General features: G+C 37.8%; 1 protein-coding gene across 1 annotated transcript in view; it reads left to right on the plus strand.

Moving 5' to 3' along the window:
- NECAB1 (N-terminal EF-hand calcium binding protein 1) overlaps positions 1-13189 on the plus strand; it is a 184024-nt gene that overhangs the window by 73618 nt on the left and 97217 nt on the right. Inside the window, exon 8 of the mRNA XM_077771332.1 lies at positions 10020-10045. Coding sequence (XP_077627458.1) covers positions 10020-10045 — 26 coding nt within the window. The remainder of the gene's footprint in view (positions 1-10019; positions 10046-13189) is intronic.

Consider the following 13189-nt stretch of genomic DNA (forward strand, 5'->3'; position numbering starts at 1 on the left):
AAAAAAAAAAAAAAAGTAGACAAAGACAAGAAGCTGCTCTCAGGTTCAGTTAGTGCTACTCACACTACAGTCGGGAACCTGTAGCCGCAGCAGCATCCCCTGGAAGGTCGAGAGAAATGCAAACTCATGGGCCCCTCCTCTTAATAGAACATCTCTGGGCATGGGGCTCAGCTGTCTGCGTTTAACAAGCCCTCTGCGTGATTCTTACGGACACGTAAGAATCTTACAGAGCCCCGCCTACTGGAAAAGCCCAAAAGGTAATCACAGAAGTCAGAATGAACTTTGAGTGAGAAGACAGGGCTAAAGATGAAAGTGAGCACTATTATCAGCAACTGCTACACTGAAGCTACGTGAATAGTAAGTTCTGGAGGGGACCTTCACATGTCTCAGGAGAATTTTTACTAAAGTCAATTGTCTCTACTAGCCATCGCGTTGGGCTTACAAGAGAGCAGGGTCAAATATGCTATTTTTATTTGGAGACTGACCTTGTGTTTAAGCAGGTTCTGTCTGCTACCAAATGGAAATTGGGCTTCTGAGGAGCCAGAAGTAAGTAAAGAGAGGATATTACGTTGGTATAATTACTGACCTTACGCTATTAACATGAAGTATATAATTGTAATAAATTTAAGCTACCATTTACAGTGCAGCAGATATTCTTTGGAGACTGTTTCATTTCTAAGAAATACTTAATTTGATTTGAGAAATAGTGTTAAAGGTAAAGGCTGTTTACTAAAGTCACCGTGGCAACATTTTAAAGAAGAGATTCTTGAACCACATCTTTCATTTTTTAAGTGTAATCTCTCAATGTTATGCCTGAAAATCTACGTAAAAAATTTTCTCCAGGTGGTTCAGATGCTCAGCTAGATTTAGAAACCTCTAAACTAGAAAACAGACGTGGATACGAACCAATTAGATGTCTGCTTCTTTTTCTATACCTGTGCCTCAGATTCCTCATTAAATTTGAACTGTACTGGTTCATCTTCATTCTAGAGAACTCTTGGAACTCTCTTATTGACTTCTGAGACCCCAGTATTACCTGGTTATCTTCAGTCATCCTATTTAGGCTCCTTTTCAGTATTTTGTATATGGTATTTGTCTTTCTCTATCTTATATCACGTGCCATAATGCCTTCAGGGTCCATCCGTGTCTTCCCAAATGTCAGGATTCCTTTCTTCATGGCTGGATAACTCATGTGTGTGACTCACAACTTCTTTATTCACTCATCTGTCGATGGGTGCTTAGGTTGTTTCCATGTCTTGGCTATTGTAAAGAATACTGCAATGTTCAGATACCTTTTCGTCTAGTGTTTTTGTTTTCTTCATGTAAATACCCAGAAGTGGGATTGCTAGATCATGGGGTAGTTTTATTGTTCATTTTCTTAGGACCCTCCTTACTGTTCTCCATAGTGCTGTACCAGTTTGCATTCTCACCCATTGTGCATGAAAATTCCCTCTTTTCTGTTCTCTCACCAACACTTGTTACTTACTGTCTTTTGGATGCTAGCCATTCTGACAGGTATAAGGTGTTATCTCTGTGGTTTTGATTTGCATTTTCCTGATAATTAGTAATGTTGAGCACCTTGTCACACATCTGTTGCTCATTTGCATATCTTGAAAAATGTCTATTCAAGTCTTCTGGCAATTTTTCAATGAGATTTGTTTTTAGTTATTGAGTTATAGGAGTTCTGTATATGTTTTGGATATTAACCCCTTATTGGATTTACAATTAGCAAATATTTTCTCCCATTCCATAGGTTGTCTTTTCATTTTGTTAATAGTTTCCTTTGCTGTGAAAAAGTTTTTTTTTTTTTTTAATGTTTATTTATTTGAGGGAGAGAGACAGAGCATGAGCAGGGTAGGGGCAGAGAGAGAGGGAGACCCAGAATCCAAAGCAAGCTCCAGGCTCTGAGCTGTCAGCACAGAGCCCAATGTGGGGCTTGAGCTCCCAATCTGTGAGATTGTAACCTGAGCCAAAGTCAGATGCTTAACTGACTGAGCCACCCAGGTGCCCCAAAAGCTTTTTGTTTGATAAGTCCCACTTGTTTGTTTTTGCTTTTGTTGCCTTGCCTTTTTGGGTGTCGCATCCAAAAAACTGTCAGGTGGTTCTCCTATATTTTCTTCAAGGAATTTTATTGTTTAAGGCCTTATATTTAAGTATTCAATTTCCATGTTAAATTTAAGCCTAATCAATTTGAGCTCAATTTTGTATATGGTATAAGTTGGGGGCCCAGTTTCATTCTTTGCATGTGACTTTCCACATTTCCCAGCACCATTTATTAAAGACACTCTTTTCCTTATTGTGTATTCTTGGCATCTTTGACATAAATTGATCATCAATTGTCATTTGTAATTGGTGGGTTTATTTCTAGGCTCTCTAGTCTGTTCCATAGATGCATAATAACATTGTGTCTTGATTATCATAGATTGTAACATACCAAGTTTGAAATCAGGGAACATGATGTCTCCAGCCTTGCTCTTCCTTCACAAGATTGTTATTTGGGGTCTTTGGTGAGTCCCTACACATTTTAGGATTATTTTCCTACTTCTGAAAAATGCCGTTGGAATTTTGATAGGGACCACATTGAATCTATAGATTGCTTTGGATAGTATGGACACATTAATATTCTTCCAATCCAGGAGCACAGACTATCTTGCTATTATTTGCGTCTTCGGTTTCTTTTATCAATGTCTTATAGATTTCAGGGAAGCAATCTTTCACATCCTTGGTTAGCGATATTTCCAGGTTTTTAATTTTTTTCCTGCATCATAAATGGAATTGTTCTGTCCTGGAGTCTTAAATTAGGGTCATCTCTAGGATTCAGTTCAAAAAGTACTAATCGTTAATCCATGCCTTGTGTCAGTTCCTGTTTTTCACATTTGTTATACAGTAAGTGGGATAAAGTACCTGCCCTTGTGTGACTTCAGGGTTCAGTGGAGGAAGAGCAAATTGGAGAGCCCAGTATCCTCACCTTTGGTAGGTGTGACGACATGGTGTTTAGATCGAAGAGTCTGAAAGAAAGTTTGTACATGGTTCCAACTACAAACACTATGGACTATGACTGTTGCTCTGGTTTTAAGTACCGCATGTGCTGATGACTCCAAACATCGATTCCTGAGTCCAGAATGGTTAAGAGCATTCTTGAGTCAAACATACCTGGGATTGGATCCTGGCCCTGCCACTCAATAGAGGTGTCACTTCAGACAAGTTGCTTAACTTCACCTAAGACCTAGTCGCCTCCTTTTGCAATGGGGGTGGTGAGGTCAGAGTTGTAGGAAGTGAGACCCACCAGGTGAAGCTCTCAACAGTGAGCACCTGGTTTATGCCACGTACTCCATGTATGTTGTTGCTATTTAACTTTGGATTCTTGTCTTTTTAAAAATTTATTATTTTTATTTTCCCCCATATTTGACTCTTAATGGTAGTGTAAGCTTTCATTTGGAATTCCTAAACTTCTATTCATCTAATACATAGTAACAACTTTTAGTAAGAACTTTTGAACTAGCTATTCAGTTCACTACATGCGCAAGGGTTACTAAAATGACAGAAACAAAAAGGTGGTGTTATTTTGTGTGTTTGACCTTTGAATATCCCACAGTGAGTAGTACAACATGTATTAGCTTCCTAGGGCTGTTGTGACAAAGTACCACTGACTGGGTGACCTCAAGTATCATATTTATTCTGGAACCGAGAAGTCTAATCAAGGGCTGTGCTTTTTCCGAAGGCTCAGGGGGGTATTCTTCCTTACTTCTCCAGCTTCTAATTGGTAGCTACTGGAAGTCATTGGGATTCTTGACTTCTGCAGCTTCACGCCAGTCTCTGCCTCCCTGTCTGTCTCTGAATCCAAACCTCCCTTCCCTTCTACAGATCCCATCACTGGATCAAGGCCATCCCTGACTCAACATGGCCTCATCTTAACTTGGATCTGCAAGGATCCTATTTCCTAACAAGACCATATGCATAGGTATGGGGTTTAAAACTTGAACAGATCTTGGAGGACACAGGCCAACCCAGTATGAAGCACATGGCAAATGTTTAATATATCTTGGATGAGTAAATGATTAACTTTTGACTGGAAAACCCATGATTTTCCAATCCCATTTTTGGTTTTCACATGAGACATTGTGTTTATGTGTGAAAATAGTCTGTCCTTAATCGGCCCTGGTATTAGCAGGGTTCAGACTCTTGCTTGTGGTGCCTCCTATAAATTCCTCCTATAGAGGACACCCAAATCCAAAGTTTGTTATGATCACTATATACTCTAAGTCCACACTTTGAGCCAGCCGCATGCCGAATGCTGCCTGCCACAACACTCTGTAGCCCTCATCTCCATATCTTGGGGATCATGTCACCTGTAATCACAGAGTCTGACTCACTCTCAGCTCTAGGAACAACGGTGGCCTTCAGCAGAAGGGATTTACAGAGCTCTTACAAGTGTTAACTCAGTGTCCTGAAATGCCACGTCATGTCATACCATATTGATAGCCTGGCCTTACTTATTGTCTTGCTTCTGACACCTGAGTATTTGTCTTGATTATAAGAACCCATCTTTAAAAAGATGGTAATTATGTGAAATGATGAATGCGTGTGTCATCCTGATCATGGAAATCATTTTACGCTGGAAAAAAAATTTTAATGTTTAAAAACAATCTCCATTTCTATCTGGTTTCATTGCAGAGTCCAAGCCCCTATTCAGTAACCATGTTGTATTGCTGTTCTTCTGCAAGCAAGGCCCTGCATTCATGCTAGCGTCAGGGGTCTGGTGACTAAAGTAACTTGCCCCTGCCTGGAGGATATCTGAATAGAATCTGCTCCTCATCTCCCTTGGGGCCTCATTCTGTCACCATTCTGTCACTGTCACTGCAGTCCTCCAGGTGGAGGTCTCTCAGCCGAGCGCGCTCACCTCAGTTCAGTTTATATCCGTAGCACCTCATCTCTCCCAGGAGACATGTCCCATTCTAGGCTCTGGTCTGTCTCACAATCTGCCCTGTCCCTCTGGTGGGGCAGGGACTCTTGCATGATCAAGCACAGGCATACATCATGGAATCGAAAACTATCACAGCATTGTTTGCAAGGTCAGGTCCTTTATTACTCAGATCTCCTGATATTGCTTCTGTTGATTTTCATTAATGCCTTTTTGTTTGGCATGTGAGAACTAGCTGAACACAATGGCTCTGATGATGATAGATATTCTGCTCAGCTCGTTCTTAGTGAATTGGAAGATCATAATATTCTTTTGCAAAATGAACACTGTGATGGCTGAACATATTTGTTGCTTAGCCAGCCTGCTAGTCTGCCGATAACCTAAAGTGGGCATCGCTGCAGTGCTCCCACCAGGGAGGAACTAAGTGTGTTGCTCATTGAGTCACATTCTCCTTGCCTCAAATCCTCTCTAGAAGGAGGCCTCTTTGAAGGCCAGTATTAACCCCTTTAGGTTATTAGGAAGCTTAGCAGTGTTTAGCAAACTCTTTTGCCCGTTGAAGGAGAAACCTGTTTGTACTGGTGATGTTCAGGCTGGTAATTCAGTTAAAGGTGAGCTAGAATTTAGACTTTAAAGATTCCTGCTAAGATCCACAGTATATTACTTGTGAGGAAGAAGCTAAAAATCTTGACTAATCAGAAGCAAAGAAGGAGCTTAGAATGGTGGTTTTTCAGTAAGAGAGTCACTTATTTATACAGCAAAGGCAACTAACTCTGTTAGAAAGCACTTCAGAGATGACTAAGAATGTTAATGTGAAGCTAAGATTGTTTTGAGGTGGACCCTAGAATTGAGAGCAGGCATATAAAAGGTTCTGTTAGAAAGAATCTGAATTCTCAGGTAGGAATCAGTCTGGACTTCCCAAATATTTTCTATTTTCTTGACAATAAACATACATCTTAGTAGAGCAGTTTAGTTCATCAGAACTTAAGAGTACACAACACAGATCAAATCAAAATCACTTCTGCTGCCCCCAAGACTTGTGAATGAATGGTGTGCAGTGTATATTGTATCCTTGTTATTCGTGGAGTGTCTGAGTGGTGCTTTCTGCAAAATTGAGTGGCAAATCCAAACCGACAGATATAATTTATACCAAGTAGATTCATAAGTTAAATAATGTGGACAGAATAATATGAATTTTACCTTTTATGCCTAACATGTTTTCCTGATTCACTCTATTTTTATTACAAAGTATACTTTTTTCATTATAAACGAAACCTTGTAATGATAAGATAAGGTTTGGAAAGCTATAAAAAAAAACCAACAACAACCCAAAGTCCTAGCATCCAGAAGCAATGTGATCTGCTGTTAATATTCTTCTTCACTTTTTCCCAACTCACATTTTTTTTTTATTCTATATATACCATTTATATCTGGTTTCACATTTTTACATGGCTTCTAAACATAAGCGTTTTCCAAGCTATTGACAACTCTGTAGATACATTTTAATGATTATATAATGATATGCAATTTACTTAATTATTCAGCTAATGAACATTTATTTTGTTTCCATTTTCCCCCCACAGTTGTCAGTCAGGCTGCAGTGAATATGTTTGTTCTTTACTGCTCTTTGGCGTCTAGCTGAGAATGCATTCTGATAGTAACACTCCCTCTGGTTCTGTTTCGATAAGAATGTTGACAGTGTAACTAGCATTTATTCTTTCCGTTTAGCTTTATTTAAAAAAAAAGATGGCATAGCTAAAAGATTATAGGTTTTCTTTCTATAAACATGAAAAGAAACGGAACACTATCCCATGCCATTAGATATCATCTAGGCTTCTCTATAGCTTAATATTCCTTTACAATCCCGGGTTACTACAGGCTGGAGATATCCTGGAAGAAATCAATTCTATAGAATTCACACACTGTAAATCTACTATAAAAAAGAACCTGCAGCACCTCGGTGGCTCAGTCGGTTAAGCATCTGACTCTTAATTTTGGCTCAGGTCATGATCTCACAGTTCAGTTCATGAGTTCGAGCCTGCATGGAGCTCTGTGTTGACAGTACAGAGCCTGCTTAAGCTTCTCCCTCTCTCTCTGCCGCTCCCCGGGTCGCACTCTGTCTCTCTCAAAATAAATAAAATTTAAAAAGAAGAACTGTGCTTTATTACCCACTACAAACAATCTAGCAAAGAAAGAGCTAAAGGGATATTTGAGGAAACGAGCACTATAGTACTTTGTGAACATAGCCTTTTATTAAGGAACAAGCACAACTCATGTCATACAAATTACTCTGAACTATGTTTTATGATATATTACACATAATTTAATTTTCCTAATGGATTGGGCTCTTTATTCCTTTGAAATGAAAAATAAATCTCATTATGAACCTGTGAACCATTCTGAAGAAAATACAAAAACAAAAGTGACCTTTATTGTCCTTTGAAAGTCTGAAGTTCTGTGAAAACAATAAGGTTAGGAGATGATCTGTGTTTTAATGAACAAAATATTTGAAATGATACTAAAAATTTGCAAGTGATCGAGTTCTGAATCCAGTAGGATTCCAAGTGTTGATGGTTTAGCTCAAAATCCTTCACATCTGTCTATTCTTTTTGCCCCCTCCTCCAGGATGCCATATTAGGTAGTGCTTTTTGGCTTGAAATCCTGATATATAAAGACTTATGAATCCTATGTATTCACCACTGTATTAATATTAATACACTGTAAAGCTACACAAAAATGAAAAGGTATAAGGTTAAATATAAATACAAATATTTGAGAACTATTGGATTTGATAATGGCATTGAATGGGTATGTCTTCACTTGTATGTAAGTTTTTTCCTTGTTGATAGAAAATACGTATTTATGGGTAAAGGAATATCTTCAGTGAACAGTGAAATGGTTTCAAGAAACATACAGAGAAAAAAGAATGCGATAAGACAAAGGAAATAAAATATTGACAACTGATGAGGGTTTAGGTGAAAGATGCTTTTTTTTGTAAAATTTGAAATTATTCAAAATAAAAAGTTTTAGAAGTGTGTGTGTCTGTGTGTCTGTGTGTATAATGTTGAAGTATTTCTTCTTGCCTCCAGTGGATGGCCTTGCACACCACTTGAGTTGTACCCTCCAATCTGGGATCAGCTGACCCAGCCTCTAGTAATAGTGTCCAAATTGGTCTCTTGGCCTCTTTTTACCCTCTTTTTATCTAACCTCAACCCATCTGTCTGTGAGCTTCTTAAAGTATAAATCTGATGATGTCACTCACCTTCTTTAAAATCTTCTATTATTCTAAATTGGCAAGAGAACATAGAAACCTACTAGGTTTTTGTCATTGTTTGGTCCCATTCTTCAGTAATGACCTCTGTTGCAGCCACAGAAACTACTCCTCGCATTTGTAATTGTTATTGGAAATAATGTTTCTTCTCACTGGAATGCTCTTCCTTTGTCTTTTCTACTATTTAACCTCAAAATTTCATCCTCTGTAGTCCCTTCTAAACTTGTAGTCAGCCACTTCCCCCATAGCAGCAATTTTATTGCACTTTAATTATTTACTCTGAGTTTAACTATCCCGTTGCTAGAGACTAGTGACCGGACATACTCCTCTCAGGATCTGTTGCCACTTGATTGATTATGACAGAACAGCACATGGCATGTAGCGGTGAATGCCTGTGGGATAAATGAATGAATGAGCAGAAACCTACACCAAAACTTCCGCAGAAGACTTCATGTGTTCTGTCTGGTGTCAAATATTGCTTTACAAAGAGATCTGCTTAAGGGAGGAGGTGTCCTTTATCCAAGAGCAAATATTCAGTGTCTGAGGATAGAATCCTGAATTTAAGATTACACTGCAGTTAGTGACGGGACTGGTAAAATGACCCAGTGTCCAGCAACCCTGACTGCTACTTGGAGGACATCTGGATTGTGATGGTTATTTACATTGAGCTTTGACCTGTGCCAGTTGTATGAAGTACAAGATTTTCAGTTAATTGATGTTTGCAGCTGACTTTTAGTAAGTCTTTATCATCTTTAGGAGACTTACTTTTACCTCAATTTCATTTAAACTTGCTAAAATTAATGGGGTGCCTGAGTGACTCACTTGGTTAAGTATCTAGCCATTGATTTCGGCTCAGGTCATGATCTCACAAGTTCGTGAATTTGAGCCCCACATCAGGCTCTGCACTGACCGTGCAAAGCCTGCTTGGGATTCTCTCTCTTCCTCTCTGTCTTTCTCAAAATAAATGAATAAACTTAAGAAAATTTTAAATGCACTTTCTAAAATTAAAATTTTATTAACTTCTCATCTAGTATTTGATATGAGTTTTTTCTTTTAAGTTACAGTGTAGTATTGTATTTATTGCCTAATTTTGGACCATTCTTGCATTCCTTAACCATGCTTTCCTCAGTCAAAACCCTATTCTGATAGGAATGTATTATATCTGCGAATATTTCATCTGCTGTTCCATATTTATCTTCATAAAAGGTGTCTGTTGTTTATATGTAAAGATTAAGCCATGTAACTCTTTGTTATGTTTTAGAAATCATTCCAAGAAGGCATTGAATCAAACTTCCCTCCAAGAGTTGAATTTAGATAATGGAAATTCTAGTCACTCTACCAAGTCAGAAATCGTGATAGCTAACATTTAAGTGCTTATCTTGTGCCAGTTATTCTTTTAATTGCTTTATATTTATTAACCCATTCTCATCCTGTTGCATTCATATGAAACAGTGGGTACTTTTCCCACCTTGTGGTTGAGGAACTGAGACCCAGGATGCAAAGTACTCAGGGTCCCCTGGATGGTAAATGGTCCAGTCAGGATTTGAACTCAGGCATTCTGGCTCCAGAGCCTCTAACTCTTCACCAGTATGGAGTACCCCCCAGCATGACACTGGGGAAAACACAGACCCCAAGAATTATTTGTTCAAAGATGGAATCTGATATAATCATTGTTAATACAATTGACTATTTAAACAATGTAGAATTTACAAGAAAAATACCATAACTACTTATCCACTATTATTCTAGTAATATAGATTAGGGAATAACTGTACTTAACTATTTAAAAACTTAAATATTACCAAAGTAACAATTCTTTTTTCTTTTCAGCAATCTCGACACAGAAGAACTATGTGGTAAGTTGTTTTGGGGGTGAGGGAGGTCATCAAAGTCACTACTTACTTTAGAGTGAAAAAGAACACCATCTTATATAAATTTGTATATACCCTGAAATTAATGTCTAAATTAGGAGTTTGGGAATATAAAAGATAATGGAGATCTCAAAGGAGTTATCTTAACTGTGAGTTTTACTCAAGCATGTATTTCATTGCAGAAAGACTTGGGACTCATTAATTTGTTCATGGAGGAGAGTTGTTTTGCATTTGGTGCAATTAGTTTCATGGTAGAAAACTCTCCGCCAGTTTGAATCTATTTTTTAAATTGGTGTTTGATACAGTTTCATTATTCTTTTCAAGTGTATTGCAAGACTGACCCCCCTTGACATGTATAAACAACTTTGTCCCATACCTGCCTAAACAATTTTGGAATTTTAAATGTCACTTGCAAAGCAAGTTTCAATGGAGACAGGAATTTCTACAGATTCCTGATTTAATAGCCTCTTCAATTATTTTCTTCATCTTTGTGATTGGAAACAAAAGTCAAAGGCCAGGACTGTGGGAAGGCAAATATCTCTGAGAGTTCTCTTTTGTTACGAGAAAATTATGGTGCACTGTGAGATTATTCAGTGTGAAACAGCCATTTTTCTCTGAACACTGGGAGGTTTGAAGCTTTATGTTTTAAGGTGAATATATAACACCTTGTCCACGTTTGAGTTTATTGTCTAGGCTTCTTCAAAATAATTTTACAGATGATATTCTTTGAAACTCTTAATTGAAGTCATAAGCACTTTCTGAATATCTTATAATTCTTATAAATTTAAAGTTTGCCAAATCATCACATAGTCCATGTTACAATATTCAAGAGTGGTTACTTTCCATTTCATCAAAAATGGTAGAGCAACAACACCAAGTGAAGATATGCCAGGTGAGGATATGCCAGGGCAAAATATCAGAATACAAGGTTTCCAGAAGAGAACTCTGAATGACACACGTAGGATAATCACCAACCATGAGCTTTCATATTTTCCAAGGGTCTCTGTTCCTACATCATTTCTGTATTAAATTCAGTGAGAAAAATCCAACTAAAAAGTAAGCTCTTTATGCAGAAACAAGGTATCTTGGTACCAAAATAGTTCATGTTTTGTTAGTTATGAAACACTAGCAGAGTAAAACAGGGAAAATCCTGGCATGCTTTTACACATAATCAAACCATGACCCATCCACACATGGGTATGAAACTGTGCCACGTAGGCAAAAGGGCCCATGGGGACGCTGGCCACCGAGCTTTCTAAAGAGCAACAGTCACTGTAAAGGTCACATTGTGACCCATTCTCATCTATGTGCAGATGGTCCCTGCCAGTGAAGTGGAGAGAGAAAGCAGGGAACAGAGAAGATTATCACAATAATTGTGTGAGGTTGGGAGACCCATTTCTAGACCAGTCAGGCCAAAATATTGATTTCCTCAAATCATCCACGTAATTCTTTTTGTTGTCTACTTACCTTTGCCTATGTAGGCTTGTCTCATGAGAAAGCAAACTACAAAAGGGCTTGAAGCTGAAGACATTCGGTGGCTGTCCTTTATTTTCTATGTTGCTTATGTATTGTCATTAAGGAGTATTACATTATCCTCTCAGTGTAATTGTGTATCTTCACTTAATCCTTTACCAAAAAAAGTTTAATTTGTCTTCTATAATAATAGAACTAGATTAGAAACCTACTCTGTACTTATTAGGAAAAGCTTTGGCTGTGATTTTCTCCAGAGTTAGGGAACTGGTATATGGGGTTTTAATGCAACCAAATTGCTCTGTATTTTTAAACCCAGTGATTGTACTCCCAATTGTGTTATAATCCTCCCCCTCTCTGCTCAAGAATATGCATTTTAATTTCCAGAGTATAGTTTCATGTCTTGTTATTTTGTAAATATAAAGTAAATATTTAAGTTGGAGTCTAATCAAAACCAAATGCTTCAGTGCAAGCAAGTAAAATCTGTCAACTCACATCCCGAATAAATTCCCCCTGGTGCACAGGAGGGATGGCGCCTGACTGGCATGAAAACCAGATTTTATGTGCTCTTTCAGGGAAGCCAGTTAAAAGGTCCAGGTACCTACAGCTTTCATTCTGTTGCTTTTACCTAGTCAGTTAACTAAATAAATTATGGACCTAGAAATCAAAACTTATTAAAATATTGCTTTATTTTAGTTATGAAAATAATTTGTTTTTAAATTTTAGCAATACAGACTTTTGTAGGCATCTAAGACAAAAGAGTCTCTACCTCTCCACCTCCCCTTCCCCCTTACCCTTTCCCCCTGCCCCCACTCACTTTCCCCCTCTCCCTCTCCCTCCCTTTTCCCTGATGTTAATCTCCACTGCTGACTGCTTGGAGCATATCTTTCCAGATACTCTAATGCCTATATTGACATTGACACATATGCTTTGATAATACGTCAACATCCATCACTGCACAGTCCTTTGTCTTATAATGAGAACTTTAAGATCTCTTAGCTTAGCAACTTTCAAATATGTAACACACTATTACTAACTGNCTGCTAACTTTGGGTTTCATTTCTTCTATTTACAGTTCCTTGAAGTACAAAGGTTGGGTATTTATTTGAGATCTTTCTTGTCTTGATGTAGGTAGGCATTTAGCTCTACGAACTTCCCTTTTAGAACTGCTTTTACTACATCCCATAAGTTTTGGTATGTTGTATTTTCACTGTTGTTTGTCTCAAGTTATTTTCTGTGCTCCCTTTTGATTTCTTCTTTGATTCATGGTTCAAGAGAAAATATCTGTGAATTTTCATTTTANATATTTATATTTGTGAATATCCACATATTTGTGAATTTTTGTTTTATAATTGATTTCTGGTTTTATACCACTGTGAGATGCTTGATATGATTTGTCTTCTTAAATTTATTAAGGTTTATTTTGTGACCTAACAGCTAATCTAGCCTGGGAATGTTCTTGTGTACTGAGAAGAGTTTGTGTTCTGTTGCTTTTGGATGGAATGTTCTCTCTCTCTCTCTCTCTCTCTCTCTCAATCTCTGTGTGTGTGTGTGTGTGTGTGTGTGTGTGTGTGTGTAGTCCATCTGGTCTAATGTGTCATTTAAGGTCATTGTTTCTTTATCGATTTCTCTGTCTGGATGATCTGTCGATTGATGTAA

This window comes from Crocuta crocuta, unplaced genomic scaffold, assembly GCF_008692635.1.
Source record: "Crocuta crocuta isolate KB4526 unplaced genomic scaffold, BGI_CrCroc_1.0 scaffold235, whole genome shotgun sequence".
NCBI lineage: Eukaryota > Metazoa > Chordata > Mammalia > Carnivora > Hyaenidae > Crocuta > Crocuta crocuta.